At 41.1% G+C, this 20,186-nt stretch overlaps 3 protein-coding genes across 4 annotated transcripts in view; all 3 read right to left on the bottom strand.

Moving 5' to 3' along the window:
• The window catches only part of acss1 (acyl-CoA synthetase short chain family member 1), a 17,725-nt gene extending 12,662 nt beyond the window's left edge, over positions 1–5,063 (bottom strand). The window contains exons 1-3 of the mRNA XM_076083456.1: positions 4,721–5,063; positions 2,154–2,250; positions 1,467–1,666 (exon numbers count right to left, since the gene is read on the bottom strand). Of these exons, the coding sequence (XP_075939571.1) occupies positions 1,467–1,666; positions 2,154–2,250; positions 4,721–5,063 (640 nt within the window). The remainder of the gene's footprint in view (positions 1–1,466; positions 1,667–2,153; positions 2,251–4,720) is intronic.
• A 979-nt stretch (positions 5,064–6,042) lies between these two features.
• On the bottom strand, positions 6,043–8,806 carry LOC142941532 (uncharacterized). 2 transcript variants are annotated; one of them, XM_076083479.1, is made up of 5 exons: positions 8,597–8,806; positions 7,921–8,146; positions 7,760–7,809; positions 7,623–7,683; positions 6,043–7,543 (listed from the first exon to the last, which is right to left on the bottom strand). In XM_076083479.1, the coding sequence occupies exons 1-5, from the start codon at positions 8,711–8,713 to the stop codon at positions 6,429–6,431; spliced, it is 1,569 nt and encodes a 522-aa protein (XP_075939594.1). In that variant the 5' UTR covers positions 8,714–8,806; the 3' UTR covers positions 6,043–6,428. The 2 variants fall into 2 exon arrangements, with proteins under 2 accessions (XP_075939594.1, XP_075939595.1); XM_076083480.1 differs by having other exon boundaries at positions 8,736–8,793.
• Positions 8,807–9,688: 882 nt separating this feature from the next.
• On the bottom strand, positions 9,689–16,361 carry vsx1 (visual system homeobox 1 homolog, chx10-like). Its single transcript, XM_076083483.1, has 5 exons — positions 15,899–16,361; positions 15,295–15,370; positions 14,636–14,759; positions 10,477–10,672; positions 9,689–9,981 (listed from the first exon to the last, which is right to left on the bottom strand). Exons 1-5 carry the CDS (start codon positions 16,359–16,361, stop codon positions 9,689–9,691), a joined length of 1,152 nt encoding a protein of 383 aa, XP_075939598.1.
• Positions 16,362–20,186: the final 3,825 nt, after the last annotated feature.

Genomic DNA, 20,186 nt, shown 5'->3' with positions numbered 1-20,186 from the left:
CATACAATCAGCTACACTCCCAGCATGCTCTGCTTCTCCTGCTGCTCAGCCAGCCATGGAAATGTCTTGTTTGGGTTTGAAGGCAGCAACTGTTTCCAAAACACACAAGTCCTCGAGCAGCATGTCTGACCTCCAGAGATCTGCTGAGAGCTGCAGCAGTACTTGTATCTGTGGAGACTGGAATGAGTTAAATACTCAGTCTCCATGGGTTCAGTGTGATACTGTATGAAGGCTCCTCCCCTCAGGGGGCTGTTGCTTTGACTTTCATGCTGCTGATGAAGAAATGAAAACTGAAAACAGTTTCACATAAATACTCAAGTTCTGTCCAAGTTCATGGTCCCCTGCTTTGATACTACTGACGCCCAGAACAGAACTGTAGCCAGGATTATAGAAGTACTGAGGTCAGGAGTCTGAGGTCCCCCACTGTGCCCACAGGAGTCTGAGGTCCCCCACTGTGCCCACACGAGTCTGAGGTCCCCCACTGTGCCCACAGGAGTCTGAGGTCCCCCACTGTGCCCACACGAGTCTGAGGTCCCCCACTGTGCCCACACTGACCCGAAGAAATGTTTGACTCCTTTTATTTTTTCACATTTTCTATATTTATAAAATGTTTTTGCATGTTGATCTAAATGATGTAAATTCTGCTTCAAAGCGTTGCCCTCAATGCCAGGACTACATTCTAGTGTAAAAAATACAACATTTTAATTTAAGTTAAAAACTATTCAGCTTCAAACACTCACAATGTGAAGTTTAAGTGCAACTGTAGAATGTTTAAATCCTCCTCAGGGGCAAACGACAGCCACTCACAAGTTGTAGCTAAATTGGCAGGTGCTAAAATACTCACAATGACAATGAATGGTATATTGTTTACCATGTTCACTGTCTTAGTTTAGCGTGTTGGCATGTTAACCTTAGCTAATTAAACACAGAGCACAGCTGATGGAATGTCATAAGATTTGCAGGTATTTGGTCATAAACCAGACAAATGTCTGAAGCAAACATCGAGACAATCGATCCAATAGTTGTTGAGATGAACTCATATCTACAAATATTAAGCTCATGGTGGCGTTTAGGGAAAAGTCAGGTGATCACCAAATTCAGAAGGATGAATCATCGGAGGAACATGAATGTTTTCTAAATCTCAACCTGTTCAACAATTGTGAGATATTACAGTCTGGACCAACATGACTGACGGACAGGCCCATCAGGAGTCTTTGTGTTTGTGTCTCCTGATGAATGGAAGTCCACTACTCTCTCTCTAAGCTCTGTGTTTGGTATCCAGCACCTCCTGAGGGAAACATCTGTGTCTTTAGCTGCTAAATGCTCCACTATGTTCACCAGCTCGTCTCTAACTGAGTCTGTAGTTCCTCTAACGTTCACTAGTTGCTGCCCAAATAAACTCACTGACTGAATGTGAAACCCCCGTCATGATTAAGGTACAAAGAGCTTGGCGGAGGGAGACTCACCATCCTGGATCCTCCCTGCCAGAGCCTCTGAGCTGAAGCCAGCAAACACCACAGTGTGCACTGCACCAATACGGGCACACGCCAACATGGCCGCCACCGCCAGCGGTGACACCGGCATGTAAATGGCAACCCTGTCCCCCTTTTGGATGCCATGGCTCTTGAGGGTGTTGGCGAGACGGCAGGTTGTCTCCAGCAGCTCTCTGATGGACAGACAATAGGTCACTGAGGCTGGACATGACTATGATATCTTTACTGTCCCTAAAAATACATTTTACTGGAGGAAGAAATAAGAAACCTCAAGGAGAGCAACATCACTTGTACTCAGACATATTGTGTCACATAACTTATACCACAGCAACTTTGATGTTTCTTCATCCTGATTGCCATCTGCAACCGTAGTTATTCATTAAGCAACTTGTGTGACTGTTAAAACTTTACGAGCTGAATGTATGTCTTTTGCACAGACTATAATACATTACATTCCTTTGTATTTATGGTCTGAGATAGCTGAGGCCAACACACTATAATGATAAGATAAAGATCAGTGTCGTCTGCAAAGAGGGAGAATACAGCTATAGAGAGTATAGCTGTATTAGTATTAGTAGTTAACAACGAGAGACAAAATCTGTCTGTCATCGTTGGCGAGCAGCCCCAGGGTGGACACCCGGGGGGGGGGGGAGTTCATACCTGTAGGTAACCTTCACCTCAGTGCCGGGTTCGTCTCGCTCCCATATCAGAGCCACTCGGTCAGGATGCTTCTCGACATGGACATCCAGACAGTTCACTGAGACACAGAGAAACATACAATCATCAGACTCCACAGTGTTTGGGGGAGAAGAACATGTCAACTTCTTTGTCAAAGGACAAATGTGAAGGTTTTGGCGGCAACTAGCGGTGAGGTTGCACACGGTTCCTTTCAGGGAAAACAAAAAAACAATCAAGTTCTATCATGAATAAAGAGAATAAAATAAAAACCATGTGAGGTAAAACCTGGACAGCGTAAGATTAGTCAATTATTTAATTAGCTGCTCAACAGAAAATTCATTGTGAAATACTTTGATAATCAATGAATCATCAAGCACAAATAACAGTCACTGTCAGTTTCCAGCTTCTCCAATGTGAGGATCTGCTGTTGTTGTCAGTCAGACATCACCGTCTATTGATTGCATTTGAATTCTTTGGACTGTTGGTTGGAACAAAATAAACATTTGACACTTGGGCTCTGAAAAAAGTTCACATTTTATATATAAAACAATTAATAAATGAATCAAGAAAGTAATTATCAAATCATTTGATAATACAAAATATATTAAGTTAAGTTCACAAGAAACTTAAAAGAAGATAAAAGTGTTTGTTAATGTGTCGGTGAGAGACTGACTGCTGGAGCCTCAGTGTGTGAATCACAGGTTGAAGGACAGACAGTAGACCCTGGTCTCCCCTGTGCTCTGCAGTAACATCACTGATATCCTGTATATGTCGTGTTGAACAGTAGGCTACCATAAACGCGTGTCATCATCCGAGTCATGTTGAAACTGATGCCGATGGAAACCGGCTTAATTTATTCACTGATTGAAAATTAATCCTAAAACGGGTTTAAGACTGAAGATCCTGTTTGTGTCTCATGCAGCTGGTTCACAAACATCATTTATGTAACAAGAGAAAAGTCCTCCTGTGTCTGCTCTCGTACCACGCAAATCATCCAGCTGTCGTATTGAAATGTAACTGGATTATTATCAGGGACAGAAAAACAACAGAAAGAGGGACAAAGACACAACACGCTCACTGCAGAGACAGTTTATATATACTGCTGTCTCTATATACTGTTATATACTGACTGTCTCTATATACTGTTATATACTGACTGTTTCTATATACTGACTGTGTCTATATACTGACTGTCTCTATATACTGTTATATACTGACTGTCTCTATATACTGACTGTGTTTATATACCGACTGTCTATATACTGACTGTCTATATATACTGACTGTTTATATACTGACTGTGTCTATATACTGACTGTGTCTATATATACTGACTGTGTTTATACACCGACTGTGTCTATATACCGACTGTCTCTATATACTACTGTCTCTATATACTGTTATATACTGACTGTGTTTATATACCGACTGTGTCTATATACCGACTGTGTCTATATATACTGACTGTTTATATACTGGCTGTGTCTATATACTGACTGTGTTTATATACCGACTGTGTCTATATACTGACTGTGTCTATATATACTGACTGTGTTTATATACTGACTGTGTTTATATACCGACTGTGTCTATATACCGACTGTGTCTATATACCGACTGTGTCTATATATACTGACTGTGTTTATATACCGACTGTGTCTATATACCGACTGTGTCTATATATACTGACTGTGTTTATATACTGACTGTGTCTATATACCAACTGTGTCTATAGATACTGACTGTTTATATACTGACTGTGTCTATATACTGACTGTGTTTATATACTGACTGTGTTTATATACCGACTGTGTCTATATACCGACTGTGTCTATATATACTGACTGTGTTTATATACTGACTGTGTCTATATACTGACTGTGTTTATATATACTGACTGTGTTTATATACTGACTGTGTTTATATACCGACTGTGTCTATATACCGACTGTGTCTATATACCGACTGTGTTTATATACTGACTGTGTCTATATACAGACTGTGTTTATATATACTGACTGTGTTTATATACTGACTGTGTCTATATACTGACTGTGTTTATATACTGACTGTGTCTATGTACTGACTGTCTATACAGAGTATTTTTACTGTGGTATCAGTACTTTTATTTAAAACAGATAATTTCTACACAGTGTATTAGTACTTTAACTAACAGAGTACACTGTGGTATTAGTACTTTAACAGAGTACACTGTGGTATTAGTACTTTATCTTCTAACAGAGTACACTGTGGTATTAGTACTTTAACTAACAGAGTACACTGTGGTATTAGTACTTTAACTTCTAACAGAGTACACTGTGGTATTAGTACTTTAACAGAGTACACTGTGGTATTAGTACTTTATCTTCTAACAGAGTACACTGTGGTAGGCTATTAGTACTTTTACAGCAGTAACATATCTGAGTACTTCTTCCTGTTTCTTCCATTACTTGAAGCTCGTGTCACTTTGTTGAAGTAATACCGGAAGTGATCGATGAAAGAACATATGGATTATTGATAACCGATCCGTTCATCGGATCATTTCTCACCGGACACGTTGAGCTTCCCTCCCAGGAACCAGCAGATCTTCCCGCTGCTGAGGTCGCAGTCCTGGACCCGGTCAAACGGTTTCACCCAGCGGAGTCTGTCTGCGGCGGCGGATCCCCAGAACTGATCCGGATCCGTGATCGAGACCCGGTACAGATCCCGGTGGGACAGCCGCGACAGCCCGGAGCTCCAGGTTCCCGGTGGTGGTGGTGCAGACAGGGAGGAAACCCACCTCTGTTGTCCCGGTCCGGTCCTGGTCTGAACCGGTCCCGGGGTTCTGCAGGTTCTGCAGCGGCTCAGGAGGGTCCTGAAGAGTCCGGTGCTGCAGCTGCTGTGAGCAGCCATGTTGATCTGCGGTCAGAAGAGTCCTGAGCCTCTCTCACCTGTTCTCAGGTGTGAACGGTCACGTGACTGTTCGAACCAATAAACCGTAAGGTCGTAAAAGATGGAAAGAGTCACAACTAGTTTAGTTCTGAGTGAGAAGAACTGAAGTTACTGACCAGCTTTCACATGATATTAATATGAATTCATATTATTGATTTAATACTAATAATATTAATATCATTATTAATAATAATAGTGCTGATCCTTATGAACAATAACTCCTCTTTTGGTCGTGTTCCATTGGTTCGGGTCAGGTATTGATTAGTTATGACGCTTTATGAACTGTGTAGTTTAACGTGATCCTTTGTCTCCTGGTTAACGTTCATTAGACTTCCGGTCACTTTCATGTCGAACGTTACAGTTTCAGTGTTTCATGTTGAAGCTGTTAAAAACTATGAAATAATAATAAAAAAAGACTTATTCTACAACTATTACTACTAATACTACTAATACTACTATTACTACTACTGCTCTTACTGCCACTACTAGTACTACTACTACTTCTCTGTGTTGTCTCTCTCATGTCTGCTCAGTAAATGTGAAGCTATAGCCAGCAGCTCGTTAGCTTAGCTTAGCATAAAGACTGGAAACAGAGGGAAACTGCTAGCCTGGCTCAGTCCAAAGGTAATAAAGTCTGAGAAGCAGCTCTTCTACAGTTTATTCAACGTGTAAGTACAGTACATCAGAGAGGTATTACTGTACTTCTTAGGTTATACTTTACCTTTGTATTGATGTTACTGTTATTGTTTTACATCAATAAACCTATTATCATGATCATGTTCCTTTATTTATTAATTTAAAGTCTTCTTTGACATTCTGTATATAAATGAAGCACGGCACCATAAACATGTCACCTCTGAAAATGATGCTTCACAATAACCATTCATATTTAATGAGCCATGTTCTCTGTAACCCTAAATACACAATAAATACACATCTCTCAGCTCTTTGTTCCTGTTTTTATTGTAATATGAGGCGTTATCATTTGAAGTCATAACGAAAACATGAAAGAGTTTGTTTTGCTGCTGTTCAGTGCCCTCTGACCTCAGATCTGCTTTAATCTTTAATACCTAATCACACGTAATTCCCACTTGACATGATAATTGAGGGTGGTCTCTGTAATCCAGCGGTGACGCAGACCTGAGGTCAGATTACAGGATGTGTACAGCAGTTAATCCACCTCTGTGTTTGTACAATACATGTAATCACCTTTATGACTTCAGTGATCTGCTGATAGAAGAGAACGACATCATCTCATCCTGTTCGTTTCTCTGTTAAAGAGACGCGACACCAAGTCCATTGTTATGTTCAGTGGAACCGATGAGGTCAGAGGTCAGAGGTGAGCGTCTGCTTCAGGTGAGCTTTGGTCTGCAGGTGAGCCTTCAGGAAGGTGAGCAGGCGGAAGTGTTTCCCACAGCTGCTGCAGCTGTAGGGCGTCTCCCCGCTGTGGATGCTGCAGTGCCTCATGAAGCTGGTGGCCAGGTTGAAGGTCTTGGAGCAGAGGGTGCACCTGTAGGGTTTCTCTCCGGTGTGGGTGTACCTGTGGTCCTTCAGCTGCTGCTTCATGCCGTAACTCTTCCCGCAGACGTCGCAGTGGAACGGCTTCTCCCCCGTGTGGCTCCTCTGGTGGATCCTGAGCTGCGACGGGTGGGGGAACTTCTTGCCGCACACCTCGCAGGCGATGACGGCGTCCGCGGCCGCGAGCCCGTCGGCCGGCAGCTCGTGCGAATGCCTGTTGATGATGTGGCTCTTCAGGCAGCGGTACGTCTTACCGCACACGGAGCAGAGCGGCCTATCTCCGGTGTGGACGGCCTGGTGGCCGCGCAGGTTGGCGGCCTGGGTGAAGCCCTTCCCGCAGGTGGAGCACCGGTACGGCCGCACCTCCCGGTGCACCAGCTTGTGCCGCGTCAGGTGGCCGGCGTGGTAGAAGCTCTTCCCGCAGACGTCGCAGACGAACGTCTTGTCGAAGTGGGTGGTCCGGTGCGTCTTCAGCGTGCTGAGGCCGGAGTAGCCTTTACCGCAGACGTCGCAGTGGCAGGTCTTCTCCCCGGTGTGCCGCGCCTTCACGTGCAGGTCGCGGTGGGCCTTGTGGTTGAACCTCTTGGGGCAGTAGTCGCAGGTGTACGGCAGCAGCCCGTGCTCTTTGATCGTGTGCTCGCGGAGTCTCAGGATGCCAGAGAACGCCGCGCCGCACACCGAGCACACCGGGTGGGACTTCCTCTGGTGGTCCGACAGTCGCTGGCTGGTTGGAAACAGCATCCCACACTGAGAACACCGCCGGTGGCTTTCTGTCGGCTCATCCAGAGATGAGTCGGCGGCTTTTTTACGCCGTTTCCTGCCGCGTGCCGCTGAGACTCCGCCCTCCGTTGGCGGCCGGGCGTACTCGTGGTCGGGGACATCGGCCGGAGGGGGAGGGGGGGAGGAGACGGTTTTATTTTCACCTGCATCAAAAGGAAGAGTTGGTCTGTAATTAGCAGCTGAAATGTTTAAAATGTAACGAATGACGTCGGGTAGACTCACCGTTAGCGTTAGCATGGCCCTGCAGAGACAGCAGCAGACCCGTGGAGTGGACAGCAGCGCTCTACAGAGACAGAAAACAGTGAGCGGTGTTCAGAGGCTTCAGAGGATCTCACTCTGCTCAGGAATCACTCACTGACCCCGTAAACCAGGATGTAGGTGTGTCCTGTGGGGGGGCGCTCACCTCCACCTGGAACACAAACAGATTCAGTTCTTAGTTTTTAAATTATTATTATTGATTTATTCAGTGTTTAGAGGAGGAGACCTCTGTGGTAAAAACCTCCTGAAGACAACAACTCACCTCCTGGTGTCTCCTTCTGGTATCCTGGTGTCTCCTTTAGGTCTCCTGGTGTCTCCTTCTGGTCTCCTGGTGTCTCCTTCTGGTCTCCTGGTGTCTCCTTTAGGTCTCCTGGTGTCTCCTTCTGGTCTCCTGGTGTCTCCTTCTGGTCTCCTGGAGGCTGAACCATCTTCAGGATTTTATCAACAGCTCCGACACACAAACTGTCCACCAGATCGCTGAGTTTTTCCTGAAAGAAAAGAGGAAAATGGTTTTAAAAGACGTTTACCACGTTCACAGTGTGTAGCAGTACTTTTACTACAGTGTGTAGTAGTACTTTTACTGCAGTAACGTATCCCGAGTATTTCTCACTGCTGACAGACACTTTCACGCCTTTAAGTTGAATTGTTTGTAATAATGTTGGATTATAAATTAGCTAACAAACAGGAACCTCTTAAATTCGAACATCTTAGAGTTTGGTGGAACTAACGATGAAATTAATTTAAATAATTTAATTAATTATTATTATTTATTTGTTTACAGCTAATTTAACAGTTAACTTCAAACTGACATTTCTTAAATTATGATATTTTTTAATGAAGTTTGGTAAACAGTTAACCTAACGACCAATAGAGTCGTAAACACCGGAAACAGTTAACCTAAAGTTAGCCGTTAGCTACAGTTAGCGCAGTTAGCTTGCCTCGGTTTCTGGACGTGGTTTCCTCAGAGAGACTGTAAATATCTCCGTCCTCAGCGCTTGCAGCAGGTCGTTCACGATGAGCGTGAGTTCACTTCTAAAAGTGATCAAATCCGACATGTTTAACAATTCCTGCACTTACCAGCCGGCTAGCTTAGCAAAAAAACACAACGGCTGGAGCCAACGGTGCGGATAAAGGAAGTGACGTAGTTGTCTCCTCCAACGGCTAATGGCCTACAAATTAAAAGCACTGGCTTTTTTTGAATCGTCACATACATGAAAGTTGATCTGTATTAACTCAAAAACTACGCGTTTAAACTGCTACAGACTACAACATACAAATACAAGTGTTTGGGTTTTATAACAGTATTTTTTTTAAACAAGATTAAAAGATTTAATATCTTTATAGTTATTTTATTTGGTAAAGTTGTGGCGCTGATGTATGGAGGACTAAAGCTCTCATTATAATAAACAAATAAATAACTCAATAAATACAATAATAAAGAAATACATGTAGCATTATTCTTACAAGAACATGAAACATATTTTATGTATTTTTAAACACCAGCATGTCGATAAAACATGTTTCTAATAATTAGTCTGATTAATGCTCAGTGTTTGTGTTCTGTTGAAAAATCCCAGTGATTCCAAAAATACTTTGTTTATTCATCAATCAGCTGCTGTACATACATGTGACTGATGATAGTGACAATAATAATAATAATAATAACAACCTTTTAAAGGACATTTAAATGACATTCATTCACAGAGCTTCAGACAGTCAAACTATAAACACAACAGGAATAAAACATGAAATAGCCTCTTATTCTTTCAACAACACGGATATAAAACACACTCTCAGTACAATACAATAATAAACACAGACATCCTCCACTGTTAGTCCGGTGCTGAGTCTATGTGACGGCGGTGTAACGTTAGTTATCATCAAATATTAGCTAAAGGCTAATATGTTAGCATGCTAACCCCAGGGTAGCATTTCAATGATATATATTTTATTTCTCCTTAATGTCTGTTCTCTCATTGGCTCCTCTCTTAGTGAACAGCCAATCAGATCTCTGTGTTCGTCTCCGACCTTCAGCTGCGATCGTCTGATTCGCTGCCGCTGTGCCGCCGCGGTGAGGAGGCGGGCCTTATCGAGCTCCCGACCTCCTGCTGCTGTTTGGAGGAGCTGGACAGGTCGATGGCCACCTCCTCCTCCGTCTCCTCCTCCTCCATCACCAGCAGCTCCTCCTGCTCCTCCCGAGTCTCGTGATGAGCCTCGACGCCGCGTCGCACCGAGGCGTCGCAGAACGAGTCGGAGCGCGTCGAGTCCGACTCCCGAGGACTCGGACACTTTTTGGTTATTTCTTGAGACTTCTTGTGCATTCCTGTGAGGACAGAGACAGAGATTCAGTCCAGTCGGCACCATTTATATACATCTGTATTAATATATATACAGTATATGAATATATAGATATTCATATATATAAATATGAATATATGTGTATATTAATATATATATATATATATATATATATATATATATATATATATATATAAATATATAATATAATTCTATGACAATATGGAAGCTGATGGCTGTGGTGAAAATAATAATCAGTGAGGAATAAAATAATCATGTGATCACTCTCAGAGGATTATTGTCTTTTTCAGAAAAAGAGTAAAAAACATTTAGTTTGACATTAATAAGCATGTTGTGTGTGTGTGTGTGTGTGTGTGTGTGTGTGTGTGTGTGTGTGTGTGTGTGTGTCTGTGTGTGTGTGTGTGTGTGTGTCTTTGTGCATGTGTGTGTGTCTCTGTGTGTTGTGTGTGTGCGTGTGTCTCTGTGTGCATGTATGTGTGTGTGTGTGTGTGTTACTGACGTGTATGCGGCTCACCGAGCAGCCATGGAGCACAGGACCCCATCATGCCGTTCTTGGCTGAGTTGAGGATGGACTCGGGCAGAGGGATGGAGTGTCTCACCATCGCTCCGTACAGACCGTACTCCGCCATCACGCTGCTGCGGCCCCAACACTTCTCTCTCTTACGCCACTTCGCCCGCCGGTTCTGGAACCAGACCTGCAGAAGAATTCATTTATTCATTTAATTGTACTTAATCCTGGCCCTGGTCTTGGAGAACCAGGACCAGGATTAAGTACATCAGGGTTCAGAACCACAGAGCTTCTTTATGATCAGTTTGTTCATCGAAACTGTAAGAACATATATATTAAATCAAACTAATTATACTTAAGTTATTAAATTCATTTTAAGTTACTTTAAATCTACTTTGTTGTTTATTTTCTATATTTACACCCACAGCTGTTATTATATAATATAATATAATATAATATAATATAATATAATTTATATTATATTATATACACTGCTGCTGTTATCATTATTATTATTATTATTATTATTATGATTATTATAATTATAATAATGTTATAATGATATTATTAATATGCTGCTGTTACTAGTCGTCATGTTTCATCATTATTATATTAATATGAAGAGAGAAGTGTTACAGTATAACACTTCTCTCTTATGAATCATTTCTGTTAAATATTGATTTTTATCTCAAACTTCTCAGATTGTTTCATTTTTAATTAATAACACAGATGAAAATGATTGTTTGAAGGTGAAGACCACGAGGTGAGGCTGAAAGCTCCGGAAGAAGCAGGTGAGACCTTAAGCCAGACGACCTCAGAGGGGTCCTGAGCCTCATGTTGGGACCCATTCAGTCTATATTTTTAATGCTTCATTTTATTCACGTTTTTATTCTTAACTTTTATTTAATTAAAACTGATAACACATAAATATACAAATATATATACATATATATTTATATATGTATATGTAGGTCAATGACATGACATGCATATTTTTGTGTCTCCACTATTTCCTTTTAAAATAATTGTATCAATTCGTGACATATATCATTTCATTCTATAAAACCTATCTAGTTTTGATACACTTTCACTACAATCAAATAATATAAATTATTTTATGTTTTGGCATCTCAAACCCTGAACATGTCAGGCGGTGCATCACCTGTCCTAGCAGATGAACAGACTAAGAAAACTATTAAAAAATGTATTTAAATGATAATAAATTCAAAATAAAATACTATGGCATGCTTTTATTGTTGTAACGATTCAAATAAACCAAATTTTTACAAATGCCAATAGTTTTAAGCTGTTGCGATAATTTAAAAACTTTTGTCCAGCAATTTGAATGTTCTCAAATATCAGGGTGGCACAGCTGTAAAGATGGGACTTTTATTATGAAATGAAAGTGGAAAACAGTAAACAGGTTATTGCATCATCAAGAGGACCTCAACTGACCTTTATAGCAGAGTGAAAATGTTTTTATATCTCTTTTGAATATTGATAAAAACAGCTACTTTCAGCTTATAGGTAGAGTGGTTCACTTTCCATGTCAGGGCGGTACAACCAATGTAAAACTAGAACAATGTTATTTTATCATAAATGTCTTTATTCTATTTAAATGTATATGTATGAAGTTGTTAGCAAGAACAAAAGCTAATGCTCGTGTCCTAGTAGATGCCTGTTTAATTTGAAATCAGTTGCAAATGTCAGGTGGTGCAACCAGTAAGGCAGGTGGTGCAACTGCAGAGAATGTCACTCTATGATATTATATTTAAAGCTCTAACATTTTTTTTTTTTTAATTCTAAAGTTTAACAGTGTTAAGTTAACGATATTATACACTTTCAAACTATTTTTTATGATATTAATGAATATTGTTTAACTATTAAGGATGCCACTGTCAAGTAAAGAAAAACCAGCAGGACGCAGGGAGCAGACAACAAGTCCTGTATGGAGTGTGTGCAAAACGCTGCTACAATGAGGTAGAAGCTGCAACACGCAAGCGGAAGCGACTGTGATTTTGCCTGTTCCAGTTATGTGTTAATCATGATTACTATGAAATATTTACTTCTTTTACTTAAAAAGAGACTGTTGATTAAAAGCATGTTGTTGTATTTGAAATAAAAATGCAAATTTTCTGCATATTTGCTGTGATTACTAATATTGTCAGGTGGCACAACTGATAAATGTCATGGTGGTGCGACCAGGTAAAATATTAATTTAAAGCAATGAATAATTATTATTATGTTTAAATGTTTAAATGTAAAATCAAAAGTTAAATATACTAAATACCTGCCAAGAGAACGCAATTATGATAAATTATTGTATATATATAAAACACAACCACAAAATACGATGTGTTAGACACAGTAGACACTCTAAACCAGGCATGGGCAAACTACGGCCCGCGGGCCGGATACGGCCCGTTGGGCTTTTTAATCCGGCCCGTCAAATATTGGTACAAAATTGTCCAAACTATAATAAAGACTAGAGCTGGGCAGTATACCGGTTTTAATTTCCCGTATGATATGAATTCTTCACACACCATTATACCGGTGCATAGCCAAAACAACTGCTGTCTGCTTTCAACAGGCAGCTAAATGTATTCTTTGCTGCTAATGCACAGCGGTCAGCGCTAGTTGTCTTATATGTATTGAGAGGGAACCCGAGTCATGGTCATAACTTTATAACACAACAATTAACAACCCACAACTAACACTCTTTAACAGAGAAAAACACCACAGCACACAACAGTCTGTGACACATAAACAATTTGTAACACTAATAATTGTACATTTATAAAATTTCACCGCCGAACTGCATGCTGGGTACAGCTCGCTCGCGAGCCTGCTTGCTAGCACAACAGTCTGCTGGGAGAGGCTCGTCGCTCCACTTACGTTACATTAAAGAACCGGAGATGCACCGATAGAGTTTGACACATATGCAACGCTGATTACCGTGTAATATGTGTGGTATTTGTTATAAATGTACATTGGTGCAAAGAGGGTGATAATAAGCTGTACGTGGAGGGGCTTAGGACCCAGGGAAATGTAGGTGAAGGAAACAGGAAGAGACGTAAGACACGCCACACAAACAGCTGTTCACCGCTCGTCACGATCCTGTAGACCAGTGATTCTCAACTGGTGGTTCGTCGCGGACCCGTTTTCAGTGGATCGCGGGACTTTGCTTTATGCAGCGGAGTTATTCACGCTCCTTTCCAGCATTTACGGCACTTGTTCAGCGGTGCAGGAAAAACACGACCAATGCGTTGTAAATCACGTCACGTGATGCAGTTTAGCCAATAAAATAAGGGTATTCTGATACGTTTCCTGACTGCAGTGAGATGCACCCACACCGTGACACAGGAGGGAGAGACAAGGAAAGACATGACAGAGCAGAGCTCTGATAATGTTAGATGTGACAGTCAACCATTTGTATGATCCGGTCAAAGACTCAAACTGCTAAAAAGACCACAGTCATTAACCTTTACACTAAAAACACTGTGTCGAAAATAAGTGTACATAAAATATGCATTAATGCGACGTGTAAGATCCCAGCTAACTGTTGAACACCTCAGATCTGTTCTGAGAATTGCCACAACCAAACTGACACCAAACGTTGACGCACTGGTTAAAAAGGGTGACCAACAACACTGTTCCCGCTGAAATTAAATTGTACTTGTAATTTATATTAGTTCACACAAACACTCCATTCATCTGCTACTGGCCCAGCCCGTCTGTCAAATTTTAAAACTCAATGTGGCCCCCGAGCCAAAAAGTTTGCCCACCCGTGATCTAAGGGATACTTTTTACAGTAAAAAAAGGGATACTCTAAGGGATTTATTTCAGTTTGAATAAATATTAGGAAAATATATATTTTTTTATAAATATGTGGTTGTGCCACCTGACATTTTTTAGCCTGTGAAGTTAAAAAATACTTTAAAAAACTATTTAAAATACTATGAAAAGTTGGTTCACAACTTAGACTTGTTTCACCACATTGTTCCTGACACAAAAATATGCATTACATCCATTTCGAAGATAATTTTTAAAATGACCTTTTTAGAAGCCTTATTCGTCAATGACCTATATACATGTACATATATAAAGTCTAATCTATCCCATGAGGTGATGCGGATCGATGAGGTCTCACCTGGATCCGGTCCTCGGGCAGCTCCGTCTTCATCGCGAGCATCTCTCGCGCGTACACGTCCGGGTAGTGAGCCTCGTGGAAGGCTTTCTCCAGCTCCTCCAGCTGGTGGGACGTGAACACCGTCCTGAGGACAGACAGGGAGCCGTGAGACAGGAGGACAGACAGGCAGGCAGAGAGACAGAGAGACAGAGAGAGAGACAGCACCGTGAGACAGGAGGACAGACAGTCTCTAGTCTAGTTTATATTTTAGTTATTTACTTCTTCATATTTATTTATTCTATTTATCTGAACGTTTCTCTGCAAGTGAATTAATCCCAAACTATCTAAACATATATCTATATATATATACATTCTATCTTTATGTTTACACATATATATATATATATATATATATATATATATATATATATATATATATATATATATATATATATATATATATATATATATATATGAAGATGAGACATATATTAATAATTGAATTAAATCATTAAAATAGCCATAACATAATATTTATGTTGCTGAAAACACAACTTCTTCATTTTTAGAAGAAAACACGAAACCCGATCAATAACATATCTAAACTAATATTTCATAGAGATGAATATATATTTATATATATGTATATATTTATATATTGTGTCTCACGTGAGGCTCACCTGTGTCGCCTCTTCTTCCTCTTCTGAGAGTTCGCGGAGTTCTTGGAGTCGTTCCGGTCAGAGAGACACTCTTCATCTGCACAGAGACCGGAAACACGTCATCAACCCAACGATCATTTACAGATTTATTTATTTAGATTTAATAGAAATAAATCAAAAACTTCGTTTCCTCCGAAAGATGAAGTAATAATCCAGTAATTATAATAAATCATTTTGTAATATTAGAGTCTGAAGCTTTAATATAAAGATATTAAATCTGTTATTATTTCAGATAATAAACAAAGAAACAGAAATATAATCAGTTTAAAATAAAAAATAAATAAAGATAAATAAAGAAGCTCCAGCTGTTTGAAGGGCCGAACGGAGAGAACCAGAACCGAAGATCAAATATTAAAACCAACTGAACAAATATCATTTCAATATGCAGGTTTGAATAATAAGAATAAGAACTATAGTAATAACAATAAGAACACATTACAAAGCTGTGAAGATTGCCGAACTGAGCCGAACTGAACAGAGGCGACAGAGGTCCGGTTTCAGCACCAGACCAGGTGAGCAGCCCCCCTGTAGACCAGGTATAGGAGCAGTGAACGGGGTTCCGTACCGGAGTAGGCGTCCCGCTGGGCCTCCAGGTTCTGCAGGTAGTGGCTGTCGGCCCGGGCCTGCAGCAGCGGCAGGTGTCCCGGCAGGAAGCAGCCGGGCGCTCCGTTGGGCTGCTGGGCCGCCAGGCTGCACAGGAAGCCGAGGCCGAGCGGCAGAGACCCGCCCGGGAACGAGAACCCTCCGAGGCCTCCGAGGCCGCCTCCGAGGCCGCCTCCGACCCCGTGCGCTTCCGCTCCGGACCCGGGGCCCGACACGGACAGACCCGATCCCGGAGGAGGACCGCCGGGCTGCTGCTGCCGCTGCGCATGAAGGTCCGACTCCAGCCCCAAAAGGTCGGTGATGGCGAAGCCTTTGGACCGGAATCCGGAGCCGTGCAGCCGGGATTTATCGATCCCAAAACCCGGAGATAACATCTTGACTTTGGGCTTCTCTTCCAGCTCGTCCCGTCCCGTCAGGCTGCTCATCAGGAGGCTGAACTCTGGTCCTGAAGCTGAGGAGGAGGAGGAGGAGGAGGATGGACAGAGCGGGACGGTCCGGGTCGCGGGCTCGCTTTATCAGGTCCCGGTCTCCGGGGATCACAGCAGCATCCAATCAGAAGTGAGAGCTGCAGCGGGGGGCGTGTCCCTGCTCTCAATCCCGGAGGATTAATTGCACCAATTTCCCTCCAATCCGATCAGGATTTACTCTCCGAGGACCGGGACACACTTTTTAATTTATGTTGTTGATCTTTGATCACAGAGCGCGAGAGTGTTCCAACTAATCAGTTATGATTTAATACAATAATCAATTAAATGATGAATTAATACAATAATCAATTAAATTAAGATTTAATACAATAATCAATTATATTATGATTTAATAAAATAATCAATTAAATTAAGATTTAATACAATAATCAATTATGTTATGAATTAATACAATAATCAATTAAATGATGAATTAATACAATAATCAATTATATTGTGAATAAATACAATAATCAATTATATTATGAATTAATACAATAATCAATTAAATTCTGATTTAATACAATAATCAATTAAATTACGATTTAATACAATAATCAATTACATTATGAATTAATACAATAATCAATTATATTATGATTTAATACAATAATCAATTATATTATGATTTAATACAATAATCAATTAAATTATGAATTCATACAATAATCAATTGAATTATGAATTAATACAATACTCAATTATATTATGATTTAATACAATAATCAATTATATTATGATTTAATACAATAATCAATAAAATTATGAATTAATACGATAATCAATAAAATTATGACTGTAAACACTTATAAGTGGGGCGACTGTGTCTCAGTGGTTAAATAGATTCTCGCTCAATGACACATCGACATGCGATTAGCGGAGCCGGGGATCGAACCGCCGGTCCTCTGATTGAAGGACGGCCCTGCTCTCCACTGAGGTACAGTTTGTCTGATATATGACATCGGTGGTGGGCCATCAGGACCAGCAAGGCCTTCTCTGCTGGCCTAAACAGAATCACAAAGTTATATCTGTTTTATAATTTAATAATGTTTCATAAATACACTACATGTATTATAATTTATAATAATATTTCCCCATTATCTTATGTTCTCATTGCACAGCTACTGTCTTCCTCAGTTGCTCTGCTTCCAGTGCAGCTTGTTTTAAGTAGAGCTTTTATCCAATCAGATCTCACCTCTGTGTCTCTAGGTAAGAACAGAGGCTCGAGGCCTGCAGAGTCTCAGGTGCATCCATGCGCCAAAGGTATAGCGCATTAGTCTACGTAAGAGACCATGAATAAGCCGAAATGCGCCCTAATTGCACGATATCGAATCCTGCTCGTGCCTGTTTTGACTCGTTGTGATCATCTAGAAATATGTACGTCAGCAACTAAAATAACCATAGGCGGCCTATATTAAAGCATTGGTGGAAAGTTGATTATATTTTCTTTTATTAATCTGAATCTTCAAAGTAGTCGAGTAAAAAGTACAATATTTGCATTTGAGGTGAATTGGACTAGAAGTATAAAGTAACATGAAATGTAAATACACAAGTAAAGAATAAGTACCTCAAAATTGTAATTAATTACTGTCCAAACTAAGGACCTTATGTGATGATGAAGCAAACAAAGAATGTGACTAACAGGAGGATTATTATTTATGAACATAGTTTAGAGTTCAGAAAATCCTCTCTTGGGTAGATATTCAAAGTTGTAATTTTTTTGAGTGAAGTTGTAATAGCTAAATAATAATGAGGAAGAAGATGAAGAAATCAACACAGAAAAGTCAGTTTTATATTTTTTAATATAGAAAAACAACAGAAATGACGATAATAAAGTGTAACATAAAGGACTTAAGGTATTCAATTCAATTTATTTTCGTACAGCCCAAAATCACAAATTTGCCTCAGAGGTCTGTACACGTACGACATCCTCTGACCTTTGACCCTCACATCAGAACCGGAAAAAATCCCCCAAAAAAAACTTTAACGGGAGAAAAGAGGGAGCGGTATAAATAAACTACATGTAATGAAGGTAAAGTGCAACATAAATAAAGTGAAGAAATCAAGAACACAGAAATATCTGAACCTGTTGTCTATTTCTACATAGTTGAAACAACAACATGATGACAACAACAGCAACAAATTGTAACAGAAGATACTTAAATAATCAGAAATACAGTAAAAAATAATAAAGAATATTCTGTGTACATAAAGCTGACACACCCTCTCACACACACACACACACACACACACACACACACTCACACACACACACACAAACACCCACACCCACACACAGACAGACACACACAGACACACACACAAACACACACACACACACACACACACATACACACACACATAGACAGACACACACTCACACACACACACAGACACACAAACACCCACACCCACACACAGACAGACACACACACATACACAGACACACGCACACACACACAGTTTAATCTCACCTTCTTTTCAGATTACAGTCAGACTGATGTTCTGATTTAGTTCAAACATTTATAATCTGAAGAAACTGTTTTATTAGGACTGTGGAAGAAGAATGTGAGTGTGTGTGTGTGTGAGTGTGTGTGTGAGTGTGTGTGAGTGTGAGTGTGTGAGTGTGTGTGAGTGTGAGTGTGTGTGTGTGTGTGAGTGTGAGTGTGTGTGTGTGTGTGAGTGTGTGTGTGTGTGAGAGGGTGTGTGTCTGTGTGTGCGTGTGTGTGTGTGTGTGTGTGTGAGTGTGAGTGTGTGTGTGTGAGTGTGTGTGTGTGTGTGTGTGAGTGTGTGTGTGTGAGTGTGTGTGAGTGTGAGTGTGTGTGTGTGTGTGAGTGTGTGTGTGAGTGTGTGTGAGTGTGTGTGTGTGAGTGTGTGTGAGTGTGAGTGTGTGTGTGTGTGTGAGTGTGTGTGTGTGTGAGAGGGTGTGTGTCTGTGTGTGCGTGTGTGTGTGTGTGTGTGTGTGAGTGTGAGTGTGTGTGTGTGAGTGTGTGTGTGAGTGTGTGTGTGTGGGGGTGTGTTTGTGTGTGTGTGTGTGTATGTGTGAGTGTGTTTGTGTGAGTGTGTGTGTGTGAGAGGGTGTGTGTCTGTGTGTGTGTGTGTGTGTGTGTGAGTGTGAGTGTGTGTGAGTGTGAGTGTGTGTGTGTGAGTGTGTGTGTGAGTGTGTGTGTGTGTGGGTGTGTGTGTGAGTGTGTATGTGTGTGAGAGGGTGTGTGAGTGTGTGTGTGTGTGTGTGTATGTGTGTGAGAGGGTGTGTGAGTGTGTGAGTGTGTGCGTGTGTTTGTGTGAGTGTGTGTGTGAGAGGGTGTGTGTGTGAGTGTGTTTGTGTGTGTGTGTGTATGTGTGAGTGTGTTTGTGTGAGTGTGTGTGTGTGAGAGGGTGTGTGTGTGTGTGTGTGTGTGTGAGTGTGTGTGAGTGTGAGTGTGAGTGTGTGAGTGTGTGCGTGTGTTTGTGTGAGTGTGTGTGTGAGAGGGTGTGTGTGTGAGTGTGTTTGTGTGTGTGTGTGTATGTGTGAGTGTGTTTGTGTGAGTGTGTGTGTGTGAGAGGGTGTGTGTGTGTGTGTGTGTGTGTGTGAGTGTGTGTGAGTGTGAGTGTGTGTGTGTGAGTGTGTGTGTGAGTGTGTGTGTGTGTGGGTGTGTGTGTGTATGTGTGTGTGTGTGTGTGTATGTGTGTGAGAGGGTGTGTGAGTGTGTGTGTGTGAGTGTGTGCATGTGTTTGTGTGAGTGTGTGTATGTGTGAGTGTGTGTGTGTGTGTGTGTGTGTGTGTGTGTGTCCACAGTAACG

Source organism: Anarhichas minor, unplaced genomic scaffold, assembly GCF_050575085.1.
Source record: "Anarhichas minor isolate MPS153535 unplaced genomic scaffold, ASM5057508v1 ptg000133l, whole genome shotgun sequence".
Taxonomy (NCBI): Eukaryota; Metazoa; Chordata; class Actinopteri; order Perciformes; family Anarhichadidae; genus Anarhichas; species Anarhichas minor.
The sequence above is the reverse complement of the archived record's forward strand: the minus strand, read 5'-3'. Positions and strand labels throughout refer to the sequence as shown.

Excerpts from the sequence above, each read along its gene's own strand:
- LOC142941532 (XM_076083479.1), bottom strand. The coding sequence starts at position 8,713 with ATGTCGGATTTGATCACTTTTAGAAGTGAACTCACGCTCATCGTGAAC. Across the intron at positions 7,684-7,759 it reads CCTACATCCTGGTTTACGGG|AGCGCTGCTGTCCACTCCAC; the intron begins GTCAGTGAGTGA and ends CTGTCTCTGTAG. Across the intron at positions 7,544-7,622 it reads GGGCCATGCTAACGCTAACG|GTGAAAATAAAACCGTCTCC; the intron begins GTGAGTCTACCC and ends CTTTTGATGCAG.
- vsx1 (XM_076083483.1), bottom strand. The coding sequence starts at position 16,361 with ATGAGCAGCCTGACGGGACGGGACGAGCTGGAAGAGAAGCCCAAAGTC. Across the intron at positions 10,673-14,635 it reads TGCCCGAGGACCGGATCCAG|GTCTGGTTCCAGAACCGGCG; the intron begins GTGAGACCTCAT and ends ATTCTTCTGCAG. Across the intron at positions 9,982-10,476 it reads GCTCGGTGAGCCGCATACAC|GAATGCACAAGAAGTCTCAA; the intron begins GTCAGTAACACA and ends CTGTCCTCACAG.